This window comes from Sesamum indicum, linkage group LG9 (assembly GCF_000512975.1).
Source record: "Sesamum indicum cultivar Zhongzhi No. 13 linkage group LG9, S_indicum_v1.0, whole genome shotgun sequence".
Taxonomy (NCBI): Eukaryota; Viridiplantae; Streptophyta; class Magnoliopsida; order Lamiales; family Pedaliaceae; genus Sesamum; species Sesamum indicum.
Window position 1 is genome coordinate 4,027,192 of NC_026153.1, and position 22,689 is coordinate 4,049,880.

The 22,689-nt window shown below is 34.2% G+C and overlaps 4 protein-coding genes across 8 annotated transcripts; 3 read left to right on the forward strand and 1 right to left on the reverse strand.

Annotated features, from left to right (window-relative positions):
• On the forward strand, nucleotides 1–1,766 carry LOC105170533 (60S ribosomal protein L32-1-like). The gene is made up of 4 exons (XM_011091331.2): nucleotides 1–93; nucleotides 622–716; nucleotides 1,125–1,306; nucleotides 1,436–1,766. The coding sequence occupies exons 2-4, from the start codon at nucleotides 627–629 to the stop codon at nucleotides 1,563–1,565; spliced, it is 402 nt and encodes a 133-aa protein (XP_011089633.1). The 5' UTR covers nucleotides 1–93; nucleotides 622–626; the 3' UTR covers nucleotides 1,566–1,766.
• Nucleotides 3,843–8,459, forward strand: LOC105170534 (adenylylsulfatase HINT3-like). 3 transcript variants are annotated; one of them, XR_002287763.1, is made up of 7 exons: nucleotides 3,843–4,324; nucleotides 5,773–5,828; nucleotides 6,110–6,167; nucleotides 7,056–7,122; nucleotides 7,771–7,826; nucleotides 7,925–8,001; nucleotides 8,086–8,132. XR_002287763.1 is itself a non-coding variant. In XM_020696605.1 (7 exons), exons 1-6 carry the CDS (start codon nucleotides 4,133–4,135, stop codon nucleotides 7,961–7,963), a joined length of 450 nt encoding a protein of 149 aa, XP_020552264.1. In that variant the 5' UTR covers nucleotides 3,843–4,132; the 3' UTR covers nucleotides 7,964–8,001; nucleotides 8,086–8,227. The 3 variants fall into 3 exon arrangements, 2 of the variants coding, with proteins under 2 accessions (XP_020552264.1, XP_011089634.1); XM_020696605.1 differs by having other exon boundaries at nucleotides 7,943–8,001; nucleotides 8,086–8,227; XM_011091332.2 differs by having other exon boundaries at nucleotides 3,844–4,324; nucleotides 7,948–8,001; nucleotides 8,086–8,459.
• On the forward strand, nucleotides 10,155–15,503 carry LOC105170535 (E3 ubiquitin-protein ligase CHIP). Of its 3 annotated transcripts, none has more exons than XM_011091335.2 (8): nucleotides 10,155–10,478; nucleotides 10,573–10,640; nucleotides 10,818–10,881; nucleotides 13,160–13,231; nucleotides 13,722–13,855; nucleotides 14,002–14,155; nucleotides 14,232–14,342; nucleotides 15,193–15,503. In XM_011091335.2, exons 1-8 carry the CDS (start codon nucleotides 10,362–10,364, stop codon nucleotides 15,214–15,216), a joined length of 744 nt encoding a protein of 247 aa, XP_011089637.1. In that variant the 5' UTR covers nucleotides 10,155–10,361; the 3' UTR covers nucleotides 15,217–15,503. The 3 variants fall into 3 exon arrangements, with proteins under 3 accessions (XP_011089637.1, XP_011089636.1, XP_011089635.1); XM_011091334.2 differs by lacking the exon at nucleotides 15,193–15,503 and adding an exon at nucleotides 14,432–14,907 and having other exon boundaries at nucleotides 10,156–10,478; nucleotides 10,573–10,644; XM_011091333.2 differs by lacking the exon at nucleotides 15,193–15,503 and adding an exon at nucleotides 14,432–14,907 and having other exon boundaries at nucleotides 10,157–10,478.
• On the reverse strand, nucleotides 18,788–21,500 carry LOC105170536 (U-box domain-containing protein 9-like). Its single transcript, XM_011091336.2, has 2 exons — nucleotides 20,988–21,500; nucleotides 18,788–20,340 (listed from the first exon to the last, which is right to left on the reverse strand). Exons 1-2 carry the CDS (start codon nucleotides 21,291–21,293, stop codon nucleotides 19,255–19,257), a joined length of 1,392 nt encoding a protein of 463 aa, XP_011089638.1. The 5' UTR covers nucleotides 21,294–21,500; the 3' UTR covers nucleotides 18,788–19,254.

Consider the following 22,689-nt stretch of genomic DNA (forward strand, 5'->3'; position numbering starts at 1 on the left):
CGAAACCCTATCTTGCTTTCGTTACGTCTCCTCGCATAATATCGCGCCACCACACAGGAGGGGGAGGAGTCTAAGCCGCCGCGTCGCCACCAGGTGCGAAGGGTTTCGATAACTCGTGAATTCCCCATTAACGTTTGCAAATCTTCATTTTTGATGAAAATGTACTTGGTTTTATGTTGCTTCATTCGTTTTAGCTGTGAGTTTTGTTTAGTTTTACGGTCAATTTTACTTGCCTGTTTTAGTTGATTCACTCTCTGGAGTTGAGATTTGTGTTTCAATGACGATTTTATGAGCTATGCCCTTGTTGAACTTTGTGAATGGGTTATTTTCTGAACTATTTAATGGAAATAGTTCCAGATTTCTCTACGTTGAATTTCTAGTTATGCTCAACCTGTGTGTTTCGTTCATATTTGAATATAGATTGAATTCACCTAAATGCCAGCAATATTTAGACACGATACTGTGAATGGGTATTCAAATTGAAAACCTATTAATTGAATATCTTGTCTATGGGTTTTTTGGGATGATATATGATGCGAATGCCTCTTGGAAACTTGGGAAGGTGTTTGGGTTTAATTTCTATCCGCATGTTTCTTGCCTAAGTTATGTATTCTTCTGCAGAAGACATGGCTGTTCCATTGCTGGACAAGAAGATTGTGAAGAAGCGGGTCAAGAAGTTCAAGAGACACCAGAGTGATCGCTTCATCTCTGTGAAGGTTATTTCCTACTCCATTTTGCTTCTATGCAATACTATTCACTGTTACTGGATTGGATCTAAGCCAATGTTCTTGCCCTTGACCTCAAATTTCCACTGAATTGATGCTGCATTTGAGTGCCTGTAAAAGGATACCCGTTTATGGCTTAGTTACTTCTTCTATATTGCTTATTGGCCATCCACTTGAAAGTGGATGGGCCTGCTTTTCGCTTTTGACGCTTAAGATTGCATTTCGAGCTTGCTTGTGTTGTGTGATAACTGATACCAAACTATACTTTATAAGATGTACACCATTTCCAGCATTTCTTATTTAAAGGGTACTTTTCTAATTTAGTTTGCTGTGCTAAGCATTTCGGTTCCTGTTTCTGTTTTATTATTTACCACACTAAATTTTGTCTTTGTTTGGCAGACAAACTGGCGCAGGCCCAAGGGTATCGACTCCCGTGTCAGGAGAAAGTTCAAAGGATGCACGTTGATGCCAAATATTGGTTATGGCTCAGACAAGAAGACCCGCCATTACCTTCCTAATGGGTTTAAGAAGTTTGTCGTGCACAACGTGAAAGAGCTGGAAGTTCTAATGATGCACAACAGGTTTTGTTTCATTTCATTGCCTTTTTGATTCCATCAATTTTTTTATAATAATCATTGCATTTTATCTGATTTCCATTTCCTATCCAACTTTGAATTATGGCTAACTCTTTGATCTGTATGGTATACCAGGACATACTGCGCTGAGATAGCACACAATGTTTCCACCAAGAAAAGAAAGGATATCGTCGAACGGGCAGCTCAACTTGATATTGTTGTGACGAACAAATTGGCTAGGCTGCGCAGCCAGGAGGATGAGTAAGCAGTTGCGTAGCTGTTGTTTTTGTGTTGGAATGTTTTCATTAATAGGTAGTAATCAGAAGATCAAACTTAAGAGTTCACTGTTGAAATTTTGTTTGGAGTTAATAGTTATTGATTCAGACATGTATCATGTACGACATGCTATTTGATTGAGATCTGCAATGACATTCTGGTTTTGAATTGAAGTTTTGTGTTCTTTGTTTGCTCGAGCATTCGATCATTTTAAGGCCAGTTTGTTTTTGTCATGTTGGATTTGTGATGGTTATATGAAGCACCAGCACCCCTCAAGTGATGTAACTGGAATTTTTATATTCTGACCTTAAAACTTGCATAAGTTTGAGCTTAAATGTGGTGACTGATGAGTCCTAATTTCTATTGAGTGGTTAATCTTGCTCTTTGGGAAACGGGGTTTGATATTTAGATACGGTGAGTTTTGTATAGCTGCACATAGAGATGTGATGGCGTTGGTTTTCCATGATATTAGCTAGTATGTATATGAAATTGGATATAAAAAAATCATGTAGCCAGTAGGATTCTTCATGAGGCTGGTTAAGCTCCAATAGTCCGTGCCCTAGTAGGCCGAATATGAGGCTGGTTAAGCTCCAAATTTCCAATCAATTGCTACACAGATGACGATGAGCAATATTTGTGTCCATATCTTAGTTTTAATGCAAGATCCAAGAATGATTATTTGTTCCCTCATTCCCTAGGTACATGCAATATTTAGAATTAACTTGTTAGAATAAATACTTTTATCATGTAACCCGCAGAAAAAAAAATTTCTACTCAAAGCATAGAAATAAGTGACTACTATTGATATATGAGGGGTAAATCTGTGTCTATGACGAGTTTTATACTATTTTAACCCCCATTCAAACAGTATTTGTCAGGTTTCAATTAAGTTAAAAGCTATAAATTATGCTTTTTTAATCAATTAATTATACTTACCACCACCCTTCAAGTAATACTATATGTTGAAAACGCCCCAAGTTCAAAATGTACCAAAGGTCCATCTGATGTCGCGCTGATGTGGATTTTATGACCTCTAAAGTGCCAGTAGGAATTGTTTAGATATTTCCAACCCCTAGCATTTATATATACGCACTTACATAGGATAATCAGGCAAAATCATACCCTAAATAGTAAGGTTAACTACATGGAAAGAATTGGACTTGATATTTTCCCCTTCAACTATAATTCAAAGTATATTAATTTTGATTTCTTACTCGTTCTAAAAACTATATAGCAGTAGCTCAAATTCATAAATTTATGCCAACAATCAAAGTATTATGCGCGAAAATCTTTTGTGGAGCAAATTATAAATGTAAAGATTGGACAACAAATAATTCCTAAAAGAAATCTATAGGTTGTGTCAACTGAGATGTAAGATGCTATTTTTATTCTATATTTCATATTTATATTAGTTTCAAGGAAAAAATACTTACAATTAATCCTCCAGGAAAACAAAATAATTTTCTGCAATTTTTTTAAAAATAATTACACTCCCATCTCCTGAAATTTGGTGGTGTAATTAGATTTCGACTCTCTATAGTTTGGAAAATAACATCTGACACCTTTGAGGTTTGCTTCGTCTAACAAATTAGTTTATTTGTTAGTCAAAATTTACTAAATTTACTGATATTAACAGAAAAATTGATTGAAAATTGATATATACACTCAATTGACTTATTGTAAGATAAATAATTTCTTTTCGAACTAAACTACCCACCCTTATAATGGTGAAGACGTATGAGGATAATTTGATTATAAAAAAAAACTATTTGAATTGTAATAAGTCAATTGGGGGTAGGTAAATATAGATTTTTTTTAATTTTTTTTATTAATATTAACAAATTCGATGGATTTTTTTACTAACGAAGGGACTAATTTATTAGACAAAAACAAATTCTAGAAATGCTAAATGTAATAAATCACATATAATTACACTAAATCTTAGGAATAGGGTAGTGTAATTATCTTTTTTTTTATACATAATTTTTAAAGTATAATTTTACTTTCTTTTTAGTTCAAACAAACATAACAATTCAAATATATACATAAGTGCTTAGGCGGCAAAATTGTCCAAAAAAGTAAAATGAACACTTCAACAATTATAAAAAACACGTCACCGTCACATCAGATTCTAATGCAATTTTTAACGCCATTAAATAAAGTGATATTTTTTATATATTTTTATCTTTAGAAGATGTTTGTGGTATATGGTATAGTTGGAGGGAGGTAAAGTGTAATTAAGCTGTTTTTTTTTTTTTTTAAATAATTGGAAAGATGGAGAGCAGAGCACCGTAATAGTATTATCGGATTTTCCAAAAACAGCAGATGAAGGTGTGGATAACGTACAGCCAACCACTGAAGCAACTCTCATTTCTCGCCAAACATTATACCCAAAACGCACAGAGCAAAAACTAAAAAAGATTCTGACCAACCAATAATAATACCAATACTCAAATCCTTTCTTCTGTGTCTTTTAGTCAAAGCCTTGAAATCCCATGGCAAACACTTTCCCGTAGCCAACGAACACGCCCCTCAACGTTTTCTTGGTTCCCAGTAATGGAGTCCCGCGCTCGACGTCGTCTGGCTCTCCTTGCTTCCCACGTTAGCCCACCTGCGAGAACCCTGCCCACTTGCCTTTCGGCTTCCGCTTGCGCTTCTCACACCAATCGAGATAAGCAAATGAAAAAGGGTGACAGTAGTGATTGTGTTTTTTGCAAGATTATTGGCGGTGAAGCTCCTGCTGTAAAGGCATGGATGGTTCTTGCCTTTTGTTTCTTATTTTCTGTGAATTTTTAGTTATGATTCTTTCCCTTTGTGTTTGAATTCTTCGCAGATATCTAGTCTAAGCTGATTGCTAGGTGGTACTTGCTATCTATCTCTTTAGAAATGCTACTTTGTGTTATGTGTTTTTCTCACAAGATATTGGTAACTCCTTGATATCTTTATGGATGAGTTGATCAGTTGCTTTTGTCATTTGCAACATTAGTGTTGTTTTACTAGTGTTCAACTTATTGCAAGTGGGTAGTAAGTGACTGTATCTTTTTTGCCTGATCCTCGGGAGTTTAGTGGGGGAAGTTGGTTTTTGGATCTTGTTTTAGTGGATGGAAGATTGGCACATCACTGCATAAATGTGACTAAAATGCAACTCGTTTGCACGGAAAATGTTGATTCGATATGATTAAAGAGAGTGCAAGAATGTGCTGGAAAATATTATGGATATGCCTCAAGCTTAAAATGGCACCCCTAATACATCACGGAATGCTTTTTCATTAGCAAGTCCAGCATTGGGAGGGACATTGAGAAGGTATTAGCTTTTCCCCAAGAAGACCCGACCATGTTTAAATGCGGACCCAGCTAAAGCAAATCAGGGGCTAAATAACTTATAGAAGATCCAGTTGTAGCCTTTGTTTGTGCATTTTGTGAAGTGAGTTGGAGCATTTTCCTACTTCGAGATTTCTATAGTTTACCAGCATCATAGACCTTGCAGAAATATGCATTTGTTGATGCCTAACACTTTGAATCCGACATGGCTTGGTGCTTCCGAGTGGGTTCTGAAATTCAATATCTATGGGGCAATCCTGGCTACATCTTTGAGCTGGCAGCTTAGCTTTCTCTTTGTATTTTTGTTTCAAGAATATTTCTGAAGGAGTTGTTGATCAGCCGCCAACTAGATGTCACACTGCAATGAATCATTTCAAGAAATGGAATTTTAAAGCAGATGAATACGATCTAGAACAAATTAATTAGAAGGGGAAACAAATTAGGAATTGGCTTTCTTGTGAAAAGGGATAGAACATTCTCAAGGTGGTTTTAGCTGTTTATTATCTTTTTAATGTTTTGTGATTCTTTTCTATAATGAATTGTGAGTGACTTTTGTGGAGTATCTATCTGCTCCTTAGTCTTAACTTTCTCCTGTCTCTTCATGGTTACGTCATCTGTTAATTATATTCATCATGTTGATGCTTAAGATGTGCGTGCACTTCTTCCTTCTCGAAATTCAGGATAAATTCTATCTGTTGTAACGGTTAAGTCGCTGAATAACTCCCACTGCTTGTCAAGTATACATTGCAACCGTGAAAGTATCAGAACTCATTTGATTTCCACTTCTGTCAAGTATAAGAAGTAGAACTTGTTCGTTACTTTTTATGATTGGTCTTCTGAAGGCTGATTATTGGTCACATTCGGTTTGATTACAGTTATATGAAGATGATGAAAGCCTGTGCATTTTGGACACATATCCTTTGTGTCATGGGTAAGGTATCATCTCTCAGAACAGCACATATTTTTCTTTCATCTTGCCTAATGAGGTCTTAATGGAGTGTATGCAAAGTTTGGCGTTTGTCACAATAGTTTGAACAGAATTTTTTTTTTTCAAAATTTCGTTGTATATCTTTCTTGTTGCTTATAAAGATTTTCATATGAAAATACTAGTTCATACAGGTTTAAGCTCAACCATATTTGATTCTTCATTTACCTTTTCATTGTGCGAGCCACAATTGAGACTGCTTACTGAATGTTTACTACTTCTTCCAGGCACTCTCTGATTATCCCAAAGTGTCATTTTCCTTCATTGGCTACAACTCCTCCATCAGTAAGTTGCTTTAGTAAAAGGTGATAAATTATTTTATCATCTAGGTTTATTTTCCATTCTTCGCGATGTAGAAAGACATTCTTATATGGTTCTCACGTTCGAGAGCAGGCATCCTGTATAAATATGTATGTGGGCTAAAGCAAAAAACATAAAATCATACCGTTGCTACATTGCCGTTATCAGACTTTATTCATGCAAAAGACTAACACCTGATATGAAGTTGTAAATTTAAATTAATAATAACGTATTGCAACTGAAACTTTCACCATACAATGACCAAGAGTTCAAATTGTTACTTTGATTCTCTCCTTTTCCAGCAGACTTTTGAAGAGCCTTATTAAACCATATTTCCTTTTCGGAATGTCACAGACGACCTGCACTCATGGCAGGCCCCTGAGAAGTCCATACTAGTTCTTTAACTGCCGCATGCATGATTCCTCTTACTTGTTACCAACATCATCTTGTATCCACCTTCACCTTTATGTCTGTGGTTATTATTCTGTTGCTCTCGAATTGCGGCTTAAAAAACCTTCTCTTAAATTAAAAAATGACGCTAGTACACTCTGGTCTGGTGGCATTGATGGTCGAGATTTTGGTGTTGTTGATGGTGGGATGAAATTGAGTTTCGGTATTGTGGTTGCCTTCAATCTTTTAGATGTCGAGGCAGAATGGAGACCAGATGTCGGAATTGTGTTCTCTTCTTATCTTTTCTTTTTATATTTCTAAAGTTTCATTCTAGGTGTGAACTTTGTAGACTCTTTATTATAGCAGAACAATAAATCCTGGATCATATTGATGAAGCACCAAAGACTACACGTACTGACGAGATTACATTTTGTAAAGAGTGCTGAATTCCAGACACCTCTAACTCACAGTATTATGATGCAGATTATTGCGGCCATGTGCTCGAAAGTGCCCCTGATCAGCAACGCCGTCATGAAAGCTACTGGTTGCGGTATGTCTTCGTTTGACTAGGCTCTACGTTGCTTTATTCTTGATGAATAAAGACTGTTACAGAACCATGAACTGTAAAACCAAAGCTGCCTGTAATCTTGGCCCATTACCACTAAATATACTGGCGTAGTTTGCTTATTCTAACTATTCTCTAGAGGGTATCAGAATAATTATACCCAAGATAATCGAGAAACTTCCTCTAGAGATGACGGCACTCTGAAATTCATTGTACTATAGATCCATTTATACAGTGCATGTGCATAAACTGTTATGTGATCGCGTCATCTAAGGAAAAGAGTTGATCGGTCCCCAAAAACTATTTATAAAGCTCTCACAGAACAAGTGAGAAAGAATTGAGTCTGTGTGACGAGTGAGGGAAAATGGAAGAGATGAAGCACAGTGGAGAACATTGCATGTGTGAGAAAATTACAAGACAGGCTGTGAAATGTATGCCAAAAACAAGAAGGAAAATCAAACATACAAACATATAACATTTTGATGTCTTTTGAGGATTAATTGCTCGTACGTCAACCGTCGTTCCCGTCGTTCAAATTTCTTTTATTAGAAGTCACCAATTAACTACATATAACTAGGGTGCCTGTAAACATGTAAGATCACAAAGATGAATAACCACTTTTCATCCATGCAGATTCTTTCAACTTGCTAGTTAACAATGGCGCAGCTGCAGGCCAAGTTATATATCACGTAAGTTCATATTACGTTTCGACAGTCCAATCCAAGAACATGTGTCCGTTTTCTTCCTCTCTTACTATGCTCAAATGAAGATAAACTGATACTTGTAGTAATTTTGTGATGGCAAGTTCAGACCCACATTCACATAATTCCCCGTAAAGCACACGACTGCTTATGGTCTTCTGAGGTACGCGCCGACTCCTCTCGTAATTTTCTACTCAATGTGCAGATGAGCCAAATTCTTGATATAGAATATGAATCATTTGAACAGTCTCTACCAAGACGGCGACTGAAGTTGGATCAAGAAGCCTCGCAACTTGCAAACCATATTCGTGCAAGTATAGTATTTGTGAACAACTATGAGAATGACGATAGCAAAGGTCAAGCGTCGAGTCTTGTTGCGAACTAACTAGAGAGATGGTTAATGGTCGTTGCTGCCAATACACGGTATGTAGATATTTGTGATAAATACAGGTTTTGAATATTTTCAAGCTACTTGAGTGTGGAGCTTCAGAAATGCTGTAGTTTGATAGTGAATGTTTGAAAATGCTGGTGCTGCTTCACCTTGGTGATCCAATGCAGTATTGTTGGAGTATTTCTCTAGACAATCACAATTGTCCATGTATAATCACATATGTTTATGTATTTGTCGGTTGCACATATGATGTCGGGGCTATAGTCATAACAAAATATAAATTTCATTTATTTATTTATTTTTTTGTGGGGGGATGGGATTTTCCTAGTAATTTATTAATAGACATTGCTAAGAATAGATAATTAATTTCCACACCAAATCCATTGACTTTAAATAACTAACTTGACCCGGAGAAGTCTTCCTTTGGTCAAACCGGGTCGCTCCATTTCTCTGACCATGTTTAACTGTCCTTATCCAAATCATCCGCCTGGAAATAGCCACACGGGTTGTAGAAAAAAGCAAAATTAATTCTAGAACTATCCAATGAAAATTCAGCACAATTTTAAATAATATAATGTCCATGTCAAAACTCTCTGTCCATTTATATAATTGTCAAAAGAAAAAAAAAATGGAAAAAGGTCTATCCATATGAATTATTTTTCTCAACTCATTTCCTTACAATAAAATTCATTTTTATATTTAATGTAGTGGAGTGGAAATATTAACTTTTACTTATTATTTTGTAGAATTATTAATATATATACAATAGCATTTAAAAAATACTTCTAATCTTTCCAACTTTAAGATTTCATACTCAAAACGAAGGAAGTCGAAGATTTAGAATTATATGAGTCTGATCTTTGGGATAAAATTTCATTTATTTGAAAGGCAAATTAAATGATGAAATAAATATAAATTAGATCCACATCCCAAAAATATTTATTTTAAATATTTTCAATCCAAAATGGTAAATTAGTCATAATGGAGTATTAGGTACACTGTGTTTAAATTAATAATTACCAAAATAGCTAATTGTAATTACTAATAACACGTAATTTGTTTTCCATTGAGGCTTATTAAATTCTAACTTTACTCTTATCTTCATAAATCTGATCATTCAAAAATTTTAAAGTAATGGGTTCGAAATTTTACAATATATATATATATATAATAAATGTTTGTTGATAATTGATTGATAAATGGTAAATAGTTAATTTATTGTGGACTATAATTGAAATCTTCATTATAATTTATTTAATATTTGACTAAAAAAATAGATTAAATTGAACCACACTTATTAGGATATTTTCTTATATGAATTGGATGTACAAATATCAAATTATTTGCTTTATATTATATCGACCGTAGGATTTACATTACACAGACGTGTCATGATTCATATTGTTAGTATACACACACTCGCTTTACATAAAAACAATTTTCATTTATTACGATATTGATATAATATGATTTGTATTATTTAATATTTTCACACGCAATTCCATAAATATGGTCAGTAAGTACAGATAGGTTGAACGAGCAATTAACAAAATCTCGCTTTTCTCCTTTTTTCTTAGTCCGCACGAAACGTAAGTTCATTGTATTTGTTTGTTTTTCGGATAGCAGGAAAGTATTACGAATGTTTGACTATATCTTTATAAAATGCATTGAATAATATTTTAACTTATTTTTACTTATTTTCAACTCATAAAACTTAAAAATCAAATATGTTATATTTTTTAAAAATGCAAATAATTATATATCTTGTAAAAAGAAAAAGAAAAAGAAATTTTAGAAATAAAATCCAAACAAAGCCTTGTGTTGGGCTTTTCATATTACCCAGCCTGGCAATAGTCAAAATCGGGAAATTTCTGGATCCACGCATTCCCTTATTCTTCTGTTCCGCAAGGAATTTCATTCTCCCTTCTACTTCAAATTCCAAGACCCCCCCACCCCCACCCCACTCCCAAATTCTCCAATTCATACTGTTTTCTTACACATAACGTCCATTTCTATACATACATATATACACACCAACGGCTACAGTCGTATACGTAGAAGTGACTGCTTAATTTGAGAGTGTATATATAGCTGAAACAGCAGAAATAATAGGGAGAGGGGAGAAAAGGAAAATGTCGCCAACGGTGGCGGCGTCGGCGGCGGAGAAACAGGCCGAGCAGCTGAGACAAGACGGGAACACTTACTTCAAGAGAGATCGATTTGGCGCCGCCATTGATGCTTATACTGAGGTGGGTTTTGTTTGTGGGTCACTGACTGATTAATTTAATTTTGAAATAATTTTTGGGAAATTTTCAGTTTAAATTTGTTATGATGGTTGTTTAGGCTATTGCCTTGTGCCCAAATGTTCCGATATATTGGACGAATCGGGCTCTTTGCCATCGCAAGAGGAAGTATGTACGATCACTGCACTCCCTATAATTTTTTTTTTTTTTTTTGCACTCCCTATAATGTTTGATTATTAGTTCTTCGTTATTGTGTGTATGTGTGTGTGTTTTAATTTTATTTTTAAGTTAAACTCTTTTTTGAAAGTTGTCTTTATTTGGGGATTATGCGATTTTGGTGTACAGTGAATGGACAAGAGTGGAGGAGGATTGTAGGAGAGCTATTCAGCTTGATCATTATTCTGTAAAGGTATGGTGGACCGATTAACCCTATATCAAATTAATTCTTATTTATGATTTCAACTTAGTTTATCGATTGTATTATTTTCTTATGTTGTGTTTTATTTAATGTGTCTCTGAATGTGGTGGTTACCTTGACCATTTTACACAAAGTGCAAATATTGCAATAGAGTTAGTATATGCCAGAAAACCTTACAAATAAAGGTATCTCCTGGATATTGATGGTTATGGCGAAACTTGCAATTGTGTTCAAGTTTATACTCCACATTTTAAGCCAGAAAGATTCAAATCTTCTTATTCCAGACTATATATGTCAATTAGGTTAACCATTTGGTTGAATTGGCATGACCTCTTCATTACAGGTTCAAGCCCAGGTTTTTCCTGACCCCTGCCACTGTAGTAATATTTAAAAAAAAAAAAGATTTATGTCACAACAGGACTGCCTAAGAGATTCTCCGAGACAGTAAAAGCTTTTCGACTATCTGTCCTGTGGAAAAGGAAATAAGTGTTGCTAGAAAAAGCAATTTATTTCATTCATGCTTTTCCGTTGATTCCACATAAGGTGTAGCTGGAAGGGACTGTTTCTAGTTCTTTTCCAGCTGGCAATACATCATCTATTCTCTTGTTAGTTAAGTGGAGAGGAACTTGCCGTGTTTTTATTGCAAGTTATTGTATTTTTTGCGAGTTACAGTTTTATTGTCGTATATACAGTTGGTAGATGGTGAGACAGTAGTGTGATGCGTTGTTTTGTAGTTTTTTTGGCCCATAGTCAAAATCTATTCTGCTTTCATGTTTTAAATGCCAAATATACATGTACGTCGTAAATTTGCCACAAAAACCAAAACCTGGGTGGTGTTTATTTCACAGTTCATTGGAATTTCCGAAACCTTGAGGGACCATAGACTTCAAATCTTTATTTACTATGGTTAATTCACAAAAACGATATGCTATGACTCTCTTAAGATCTAATAAAGTTCATATACTCGTTGATAAGAGTAGTAGTAAGCCCAAGCTTTCTGATATTAAGATTGTATAATCTCGATCTGATGCTTTATTAATGCCAAAATATCTCTCTGTGCTAATAAAATACCAGAATCGTGTAAATTAAATGATAGGGTAAGTGGTAATCAATTGTAACTAGAATATTCACAGTGGATGAGGTGGCCCCAAGGGTTCAGTAGTTTAAGATTGTTAGAGATATTATATTTGATGATTTTTCGTTATAGCAATTTAAATTCTTAGATGAAGCGGTCATCCTATGTGGTATGGGAGACAAACCAAACAAGAAGTTTTTGAGTGCAGACTTCACTGACATCTATTTATGAAGAGGAGTTCCATCATAAAAAATTGTATCCACCTAAATGTGGTGGAGCGTGTTAGATTTTAAATATTAAATAATTATACCTAATAAAAATTTGAACTTTAAAATGTAGTGGTTTCAACAAAGATCATGAGCTTACTTAGGACCAATTTAGTGTTGTTGAGATATGTGGTTGAGTTAACTTTCGAACATATTGATGTGAGATATCATTTGTATTGTAGTTTGAAAAATTGACATGAGTACATGTAACTCTACAATCCTTTTTGGTCAAGCAGAGCTCAACATCACGTAGTTAACTTATGAATTTAAACTTCAAAGAAAATGAAGTATACAGTAGGATTATTGGTATTGTTAGCTTGCCGATCTACTTCATGCAAGTTTTGTTGTTATCTCACAATGTGGGTAAGTCAAGTCCCAGTTTCTCTTCTTTGCAAGACGCCGAAGCCTAGAAAAAATCTGCAATTATTTTGTTCTCAGAATGAATAGGACACTAATAAGTTGCTATGTTGTGAAGCTTGTTATTGGACTAAATTAATTGGCACATATTTTCTGTTTGCTTGAAACTGAAAATCATTTAGAATCTTGCTTGGAGGCATAGTTGTAGGATCAAATCTGATTCTGGATAAATTTTTACTATCTGCACTAGCATATTATTTTCAATATTTGAGATTCTGCTTTTCCCATATGGATTTAACTTCTGCTAATTCTTTGTCAAGCTTGCATGTTTAATAGCTTTGATGATTTTGTATTACTGCTTGCTGTAGCAATGTTTGTCATCGTCCATGCTTGATTATGTTGCATTGGTCATCCTTCTAGAAGAATACCAACCATTTACTCATGACATTTGCATACTCTTGAAAATGATTAGAATTTTTTGTATTCTTATTTGCTGAAGCAACCTAAAGTAGAAGTCTGATTTTGGCAGTCATAAGATGCCCAATAACTTAGGTAGTGCTTTGTATTACAGGCCCACTATATGCTTGGTCTTGCGCTGCTGCAAAGAAAAGAATATGCAGAAGGTGTTAGGGAATTGGAAAAGGTATGAGGTTTTTAACTTCTGAAAGTCTGATTCTTTTCACTGTAGTGCATAGGTGTGAGAAGTCTTTTGATGTGATTTCTTATATATGGATGCATCGAATACTTTAATAGCATTTCTCCTTTTATGCTATTGCTTTCTATTCAGTTTGAATAGCATTTGGAAGTATCAAAAAATAGATTGTTAAAGTTTTTGACTTGGTCTTTTTCATGAGGTCCAGCCTGTAAAAGGTGCTTGGTTGTGAGGGCAGTAATACGTCTGTTCCAAATCGATGTTGCTTTCTGTAAACTACATGGACAATTCCAATATTTGTGGTCATTTCTTTTTGGTAGCATCTAATTCATGCATGTGCCAGCATTACATTATTGAGAAATATCAAGAAGATGGATAAAATCAGTATCTATCATTTTCATTCCTTTATTTTGAAAAATATCTGGAATTTGTTGAAGATGATCTTGTTTGTTTTTTTGTCATGGGTGATGTGTCATTGTAGGCATTGGACCTGGGGAGGGGGGCAAACCCCAAGGGTTACATGGTAGAGGAGATATGGCAAGAGATTGCCAAAGCAAAATACTTGCTGTGGGAACATGAATCTACCAGGCGCTCTTGGGAACTTCAAAACTTAAAGCAAGTTCTTCCCTTTTTTCCTTGTCTTTCCTTTATCTACAACCTTGATGCTGACCACCTGTTGTCATTTCTTTTCTCTTTGCTCAACTTGATTTGCTCAGCCCTTTTTGATTTCTTAATAACCTCCTCACATATATACAAAACAGAGAGGTATGTGCGGCAGCTCTGAAGGAGAAACATTTCCTTGATGGTTCTCAAATGGAAGGTTTTGTAGACGAAAGTGCCAAGTCTACTCTTGATCAGTTGGAAGCTTTAGACCGAGTATTCAAGAAAGCGGCTGAAGATGACAGCCCCACTGAGGTGACTATCCTTTCCACATATCTTCAAATGATTTCTCTCTCCTCTAGGTTCTTCTGAGGCTGATTGAGGATTTCAGGTGCCGGACTATCTATGTTGTAAAATCACTTTGGACATTTTCCGTGATCCCGTGATTACTCCAAGTGGGGTTACATACGAAAGAGCAGTGATCCTAGACCATCTACAGAAGGTAAGCATGTTATTGCCCGTCTCAGTTAATACAAAGTCATCATTGTCATTTGATACAAGGATTTGACTGAAAAAGTTGCCACGTATTAGGTTGGCAAATTTGACCCGATTACCCGTGACCCGCTTTACCCATCTCAACTGGTACCAAATTTGGCCATAAAAGAAGCTGTAAGAGCATATCTCGACGCGCACGGGTGGGCGTATAAGATGGATTGAGTCTTATGATTTCTTCACCTTGTGATGTTATATTTTTGTTCTGCGTCTCCATGATACTCAATAGTGAGTTTTTACATTGGGTTGGACTTGTTAGAGAATTCTGAGGGCCCTAAACATTGTGATGACTGCATGCTGCCAAAATGTATACTGCAATGCAAATTAGGTTCATTTGTCGGAAAATGTATAGAGTATACAACCGAGCTTGTACAGTATTGTAGAAGACCTGTGCCTGGAGATGAAAATCATCTGTCTATTTGTACTGACCTTAAGCTATTGTATTCTCAGATTGTCATAACTCTTATTATCATAACTTGGGTTGAATTCAAATTTTTCTGTCTGAAGTTAAATTATCACTGTGTAAATGTCAGTTCTGGAAATCTTATTCTTGTTGATGAGAATCGTTCCTTAGAAAGGATCGTATGGGCCCAAAACCAAGAACGTGAAGGATACAACTACCTGGAATGTGAAAAATTATGCCTTGATTTTATTTCCTTTTAAGTAGCTCTATGTTGATGATTTGAAGGCTCTTCTATTCCTCAGTTTTGAGTAACTCTGCAAGTTTAAATGCAAGAAGTCAAAAGATAGCGCCTGGCCTATATTGTTGTTATTTATGCTCAGTTCTGTTGTATTTGCAGAGTTTGGATATATGCGACCATTGATCCTCCAGCTTGGAGCTACTGATTAGTAATTACAACAGGGCAGGTTGGGGTTGAGTTTTGTCGGGCTTCAGATCCGTCCTGCTAAATTTTTGCAAGACCAAAACCCCTTCCAACCCGCCTTGCCCACTCTTTACTTGGAAATGAGATCCAATTCCTCCCCTTTCCAACTTACACCACGCCAACCCGGTTTTGGATTCAGCGGATTTGTGCTTGTTAATGGGTATGTATTGTCCTATTTGGACTCGACCCAACAAATATCCATGACAATTTTTTAATACATTATCCATATTTTACTCGATAAAATACACATAGGATCTTACTCAAATTATACCTAAAGAATTGGGTAAAGTTAGAGTCTTATTCATTTGAGATCTATTTATTTTTTTTCTCCTTTACAATATATTTAAATTTACATTCAAGCTAAACTATGTATATTATTAAATTAACTTACTAATGAATTTTTATGATCCGTCGGTTGATAAAATATGATTAATTACGTAAAGTTTAATAGGTGCAAATTGATAATCGTTGAAATATAAATAATAAACTTGATTTTGTCAAAATGACGAACCAATGCAATGTCAAAATGACTACTCTAAAATTATCACTTATATTTTGTTACTAATATTATATTTTTTTTGTAGTAAGTTTTAAGTTTGTAATAATAATTGCCAAAAAAATGTAGCATATAATGGTAATATAATTAGTAAAATTATAGAAACTAGAGTTTTTTTTGGGAGGGGGGAAGCACTTCGGTCGCTAGGGCTAGACAGGGGTCGATAATATTGATAATATTAATTGATTATAAAATCGAATAAATTCAAAATAAGAATGAAAACGTAAGAGTTGGTAAAATAAATGAAATTAAGTATAATTCATCTAATTTTCACTGAGATCTCTTAAATATCAATTTGCATTTGCATTCAACTTTGATTTGATGAGTTTTTAATAATTTATTTCAAATAAATTTTATTTATTTTGTATATTACTCAAATTTAAATAAATTACATTTCGTCCATATTTTTTATTACGGAATCAATATGAAAAGCTCTAGCATGTTCGGTCAAAATTTCAATAAGTCATTAATATACATAAAATATGTAATGAAATGATTTTATTTAATTTTTTAAAATATTAATAAATTTAGTTGTTTGATTTACTAAATTCAAATTTAAATTAATAGATAAATGAATATCTTTGAGCATTAAACTATATCAATATTCATAGGTACTTTAAAGTATTAAACCATTAGCCATATCCATGGGTATTAGATCCTACCCATACCCATTTATTTAATTTTATGGGTTTAGAGTAAAGTAGGGTAGGATAGAATCTTTTACCTATTTGGTAGAATATGGAAATTATTTTTTGAGTATGAATAGGATAATACCTGTAAAATTTGATTAACATTTCTATTTTCCTCAAATAATCAATATATTTTTTTAAAAAAAAGTTAAAAACTATTATTTTTAGATATTTTTTTTTGTTGATCCGATACCTATCCTAGTTGGCATTATTGTGTCCATAAAATAAAGATTCGTATCCATGTCCGGACTCAATAATTTGGACTTATGTTCATCTTGTTTGGGTTGGGTTCGGGGTGAGGCTCCATCCTACCCATTTCATTTGCTATCTTTAGTATTGATGGCGAAGACAACAACGAATATAAAATGATTTAAATGTAATTATTAAAAAATAAGAAAGATTTGTGTGTAAATATATTATTGATAAAATGGTGTACATACAATTATGAAAAGAAAAAAAGAAAAAGAAAGAAAGAAAAAAACACAAGTGATGGATGCATGAAGAAGTAGAGCCAAAAGTGAGTGGTTTCCCTAGAAACACAATAGATAATGTTTAGGGGGTTAGAATAAAAGTTTAGTGGCATTTTTGGTGGACCAAAAAACACTACACCATTCAATATTATGCCCACATTGCATTTAACTATCAACCACAAAATTATTGTAATAGGGTTTTTGGCTTTGAAGCAGTCCACCATGTAATTAGGAGAAAGCCTAAGTGACTACACTGCCACCATTAAATATTTGATTGTCTCGTCAACACTCAAATCTGTGATATATCATCTGATCGACCCATCGAAACTCAAAATACTTGATTGACTCATCAAAACTCAAATTTGTAACTATCACTTTATCAATCCATCAAAACTCAAAATACTTGATCGACCCATTGGCCCACTTGACTTGTCGACAGCCTTTCTTAGTCTCAAATTTTGTAAGTAAAATACATCAAATTCAAGATTTTACCCTCTTCAAATTTGAAAGGGATCTCGTTGAGATTTGCACTAATTTGAGGGGCACCTCTTCAAATTTGGAAAATTTTTAAATTCCGCCTTCTCTGACATTAATTGGGGTTTAAGCAACTCTAATACTTCTAATGAAATCACTCTTTTATCCTTCATAAAATAAATAACTATATAAACCCCCATTGCAAGAACTTAGACTAAGATTTGTCAGAATTACATCTACATCTCTTCAATTGTTTCTTTTAAAATTAACTTCCATATATATATATGTATATATTAAGATAAACGAATTGATTAATTCTTCATGAAATGCAACACCAAAGGGGCTCATCAATTTAAAAAGATAAAAAAATAAAGTGAATAAACAAAAGATAAAAGTGTAAAAGATATGTGTAATTAATATTCTAATATTAACAATATATAATTTATCTATTACAGAATGGACTTATGATATATTACAATTAGAGGTTAAGAGAAATATAAAATTTTAAGGGAAGTAGGTATAAATTGATTTTTTTTTTAAAAAAAAGAATTGTGTGAATATATAATATATAAGTTAACCAAAATTCAAAATTACACTTTCTCCCAAAAAAAAATTAAAATTACACTTACACCCATCTAAAAATTCATTATTTACACCTAACCCCCTTTTGTTATGGTTTGGACGAAAAATATTAATATTGGCAAAAAAGAATAAATAAATTTTTAATTTTACCTCTTATTTAATATTTCCATATAATAATTTGTAATGTAGTGTAATGATATTAACCTCAATCTTTATATATATATATATATATATATATTACATTTATCTTTTTATAAATACAAAAATATACATAAAAATATTATATGAGGAACAAATTCACATCAACATTTTTCATCCAAATCTTAACGGAATAATGTCAGTTGTACAATGAGAATTTAAAAAAAAAACGTAAGTGCAACTTCAAAATTTTTTTAGGAAAAAATATAATTTAGCATTTCTAGAGGGAGGGATTAACCCAATAATATAATAGCAGAAAGAAAGAGTCTAAAAAATCTGAACCTGCAAACTGAGCTGTCTATGAGTGTCATGTAAGCCATGTGAAATGTTTATATGTGAGAGGTCGCAGAGCATACAACACAAAATGCCAATGTAAATAATGCCTACCATACCAAAACATGGAAACAAGAAACTTCACATCTTTAGCTTTCAGACAAACCCAAAACAACCATTTAATGCTTCAACTCAAATTCAAGCAACCTACTAAAACCCCATGTGCTCAATTATTACACAAATCATAAATTGCTTTTTTAGTAAATCAAGAGGGATCAAGGACGACGACCAGTATAACAGCTCTTACGAGTTAGCAATCATGGAAAAAGACAAGCTATGATAAGCATAGTAGCAAAAACAAGTTGGTAATCATGGGACGAGACAGGTTACGACCAGCATAGCAACCCTACTTTTTGCGAGTTAGCAAACAAGTAAACCATCATGGAAAGAACGAGGCCGGGCGGGCTATGTCGATGAACTGACAAAAAAGACTATTATTTATAGACAATGCAGTCCTACCCAAGACCATGTGCATCAATTATTCACCAATAATATTCAAGAAAACATTTACCATAGAATTTACCGTAACTGTAAATACTGGGATCAAACTCTTTGCTTAGATATGGAATATGCACAAGGAAGATTGGAAATGATCAAAGACAGTTTCACTATTTGTGAGGCAGTAAAAGGGAGGTGGAGTAGGATTTACAGAGTACGTGCTCAAGGTTGCCAACGGCTATGCCGTGTGGGTAAGGTTGACAACCCTGTTGAGTCTATCGAGAATGCCACTGGCTTTTCTCTTGGCTCGGGAAGTGCCGTTCTGAGCGAGCTGAGATATTGTGTGATGTGTGCTTTCCTCTTCTCTCATCTCCTTCCATTTGGACCGATCGTTAAAACATATAGTGTATAGGATGGCAATGCAGTTTTCCTTGTTCCGAGCACAAGAGGTCTCCCGGATTATACTAAACAAGCAAGGAACAGCCCCAAGCTCTCCCATTTCCTCGATAGCCTTTTGGCTGGTTGAGAGCATTGCGAGGATGGCTAATAACTCGTCAACATGTACTCTACTCGTGATCTTTTTCAATACCACTCGCACCGCTCCATCTCTTACGGCTCTCACCTTATTTTCATGAATGATGCATAGACTAAATATTGCCGAAGCAACATCTTTCATCGCTAAAGGATGCCCTTCTTCCAATAGGTCGATGAGGGGCTTCAAGGCACCAGATTTGCCAATTAGTGCCTTGTTTGAGTCGAGGGCCGACAATGTGAAAAGGGCTGCAGCTGCATTGCTCCTCGTTTCAATAGTTCCGGACCTTAATGCATCCATGAGAAGTGGAATAACCATAGGTGTTTCTGCAACGAGCTTCTTGTTATTATCATGAATGGATAGATTCAAAAGTGTCGTAATTAAATCTTCCTGGAGATCCGGATGAAGCTCACTCTTGCACTTGCTTTGAGAGAATGGAGAGAGCAACTGAGGTATGGCACCGAGAGATTCACTGAAAAGTGCCCGAAACGAAGGCATTCTTTTCGTCAATAGCCGCAGGTCTTTTGCAGCTTCCTTTTGATCGGCCAACGTTGACGACATTTTCTTGAGCAGCGAGAGGAAATGATCCCTATCTGCTTCAGTTAAACCCTCCTCATTGATATAATGAACAGAGTCTGGCAATTTGATCCCGTGATTCTTGCACCATTCCGCTATCATTTCCCGGATCAAGTGATTGGGCGTGAGAATCGTATGCGACAGTACTTGTTGGGTTCGAGGGCACGTTCGATTCCCAGCTTTTAACCATTTCTGAATGAAGGGCCTATCAAAAGTCTGCCAAATTTGTGGGAAAACGTCAACAATGCAGACAAACATGACACAGAGAAAAGCTAATTGAAAATTCCCAAGAATGCAAAAAGATCACAATGCCACCCCCTATTATCCATTTATACAACATATAATTGGAAACCTTAAAGAGATAAATCAAATTGAACAACTCTTTTTTCTCAATGAATCAGATTAAAATTCTGATAAAGTGGTAAAAGAGAGGGGGCAATAAACAGTTTCTTAACAACCATTAAAGGAAAATTGAGTACCAAAAACAGATATTTTCCAGCACAAAACTAAAATCTAATCATGGTGCTATCATTTAAGATATCAATTTGATCCATTAAGGCATCTCAATTAACTAGTTCAAGTGCCCACCAACCAATTCTCAATAAAATACCATAAAATTTTGAAAAAGAAATTCCATAGTCCAGAAACATCCAGAAGAAAATTGCTTCCAGCAACCACTAAAACTAAACATCCTCAACAAAATTCAAAAGCTCCAACCAAATCCCAGCTCACAATTCATCCAAATACTTACATATAAACTCCATAAACACACATCAAGAAACTCTCAAACAACAAGAGGAATTCATCACAGGGAGAGAGAGAGAGAGAGAGACTTTAGTCGGAGAAGTATAAGAATGAAGAACCTGTCCGGAGGCGATAATCACAGGATCCCTCATGAGTTCCTTGGAAAGGGGGCACTTGAACTCCTCCGGAACGGTGCCAGCAACCATTCCCTGACCATAATGATGATCACGAAGGTTCAAAGAAACAGATTTCTTCAGTTTGAAATCCTTCAACGCACACAGCATCCTCTGCGCTCTCTCAACCGCTTCCAAATTAACATCATCATCATCCGCAACAGCCTTCACTAACTTCTGCAACTCCTTCTTCAATTCCAGGGCTCTAGCCACCATCGCCGGATCGCCTTCAAACACACCACTCTTCGCCATCACTCTGCTTTTCTCCCCCACCAACAAAACCCAAATTCTCGTTTATTATACAAATCGTGAAGAGGGTTTCTCTTTTTCTTCGCTATTCTTCTTTCGCATCTTTTCATGGGTTGGTAGGCTACAGAATTTGTAGCATTTACTACCCTTTTTCTTTCTCAACACACGCTGAGTGCTCGTTTGAGTGAGGTATGAAATAAGAATGAGAGTGTAGGAGTGGTGACGGTGGGGGGAGGTCAAGGGTCCAGTGTGTCACGCAAAGAGGAAGCCGTGGCCGCACAGCTGGCAGACTACGCGGAATGGAAATAGAAGGCCTTCATCACATCATGCATTTTCACTACTATTATATATATAATAAATATTAATATATTTTTATTTATCAAAATTTCTTTTCAATTCGATTCGTTAATTCAACAAATCAAATATAAACCTAATTTTTCATTTAATAATATTTCAAATTAAGCTCCAACTCATTTCAATTATAAAAAATAAATAAAATATATTTAGAAACATTAAAGTAATCGAACTCGTCTCACATCCAACTTCATTTAAACTCGATTTTATCGTAAATAAAATCAAATTGAAACTCAAAATCCAAAAATTTTTTAAATAAAATGAGATGGAATTGGTTAGAAATTAGATGTGATGAGGAGATGTGTGGTGTGGAGAGGTAGGGAATTGCATGTGATTGTGTTTGAATATTAACAATTAATCATGTGTTAGATTTGGATTTTATATGGATTAAAATAATAATTGACCTTATGTCACATTCAATTTTCACTATTATAGACCAACATTATTATTATTATTATTATTCACTAATTTTTAATTTATTCTCAACTCTAAGAAATTATATATATATATATATTCTAAAATAATTATTGATATTGAATAATAAAAAATAATATAATATTGAGTTTTTTTTATAATAAAATAGGTATATGATATTTATTAAATGTGCTTAAAATATTAGTAAGAACTTAGGGTTAAGATTAGTTTGCTCCTTTGTATTATAAGGTTGGTATTAAAAACATATCTATAAAAAAAATTAAAAAAAAAACCCTAATTATAGCTTTATGTCTTAATATACAAAAAAAAAAAATGAATTCATTTAGTTGTTATTATAAATTTATATGACATTTTGGACCTGTAAAATAGAAGTTTAATAATTCAAGCTAAAAATAATTAAATAATATATTAATTTTATTTATGTAAATTCAAATATATAAAACAACAATACGATATTGTTACAAACAAAAAATAATATTCACATAAGCAATAAGTGAAATAATATTTTAAATATGAAAGTTTACATAAAAAGAAATTAGAAAAATTAATTATAGGAAAAAAAGAATTCCTTCCTCTGCAATAAAAAAACGTCAATTTTGACCCATACTTT

Excerpts from the sequence above, each read along its gene's own strand:
- LOC105170533 (XM_011091331.2), top strand. The coding sequence starts at position 627 with ATGGCTGTTCCATTGCTGGACAAGAAGATTGTGAAGAAGCGGGTCAAG. Across the intron at positions 717-1,124 it reads ATCGCTTCATCTCTGTGAAG|ACAAACTGGCGCAGGCCCAA; the intron begins GTTATTTCCTAC and ends TTTGTTTGGCAG. Across the intron at positions 1,307-1,435 it reads GTTCTAATGATGCACAACAG|GACATACTGCGCTGAGATAG; the intron begins GTTTTGTTTCAT and ends ATGGTATACCAG.
- LOC105170534 (XM_011091332.2), top strand. The coding sequence starts at position 4,133 with ATGGAGTCCCGCGCTCGACGTCGTCTGGCTCTCCTTGCTTCCCACGTT. Across the intron at positions 4,325-5,772 it reads GTGAAGCTCCTGCTGTAAAG|TTATATGAAGATGATGAAAG; the intron begins GCATGGATGGTT and ends GTTTGATTACAG. Across the intron at positions 5,829-6,109 it reads ACATATCCTTTGTGTCATGG|GCACTCTCTGATTATCCCAA; the intron begins GTAAGGTATCAT and ends TACTTCTTCCAG.
- LOC105170535 (XM_011091333.2), top strand. The coding sequence starts at position 10,362 with ATGTCGCCAACGGTGGCGGCGTCGGCGGCGGAGAAACAGGCCGAGCAG. Across the intron at positions 10,882-13,159 it reads TTGATCATTATTCTGTAAAG|GCCCACTATATGCTTGGTCT; the intron begins GTATGGTGGACC and ends TTTGTATTACAG. Across the intron at positions 13,232-13,721 it reads GTGTTAGGGAATTGGAAAAG|GCATTGGACCTGGGGAGGGG; the intron begins GTATGAGGTTTT and ends GTGTCATTGTAG.
- LOC105170536 (XM_011091336.2), bottom strand. The coding sequence starts at position 21,293 with ATGGCGAAGAGTGGTGTGTTTGAAGGCGATCCGGCGATGGTGGCTAGA. Across the intron at positions 20,341-20,987 it reads TGATTATCGCCTCCGGACAG|ACTTTTGATAGGCCCTTCAT; the intron begins GTTCTTCATTCT and ends CAAATTTGGCAG.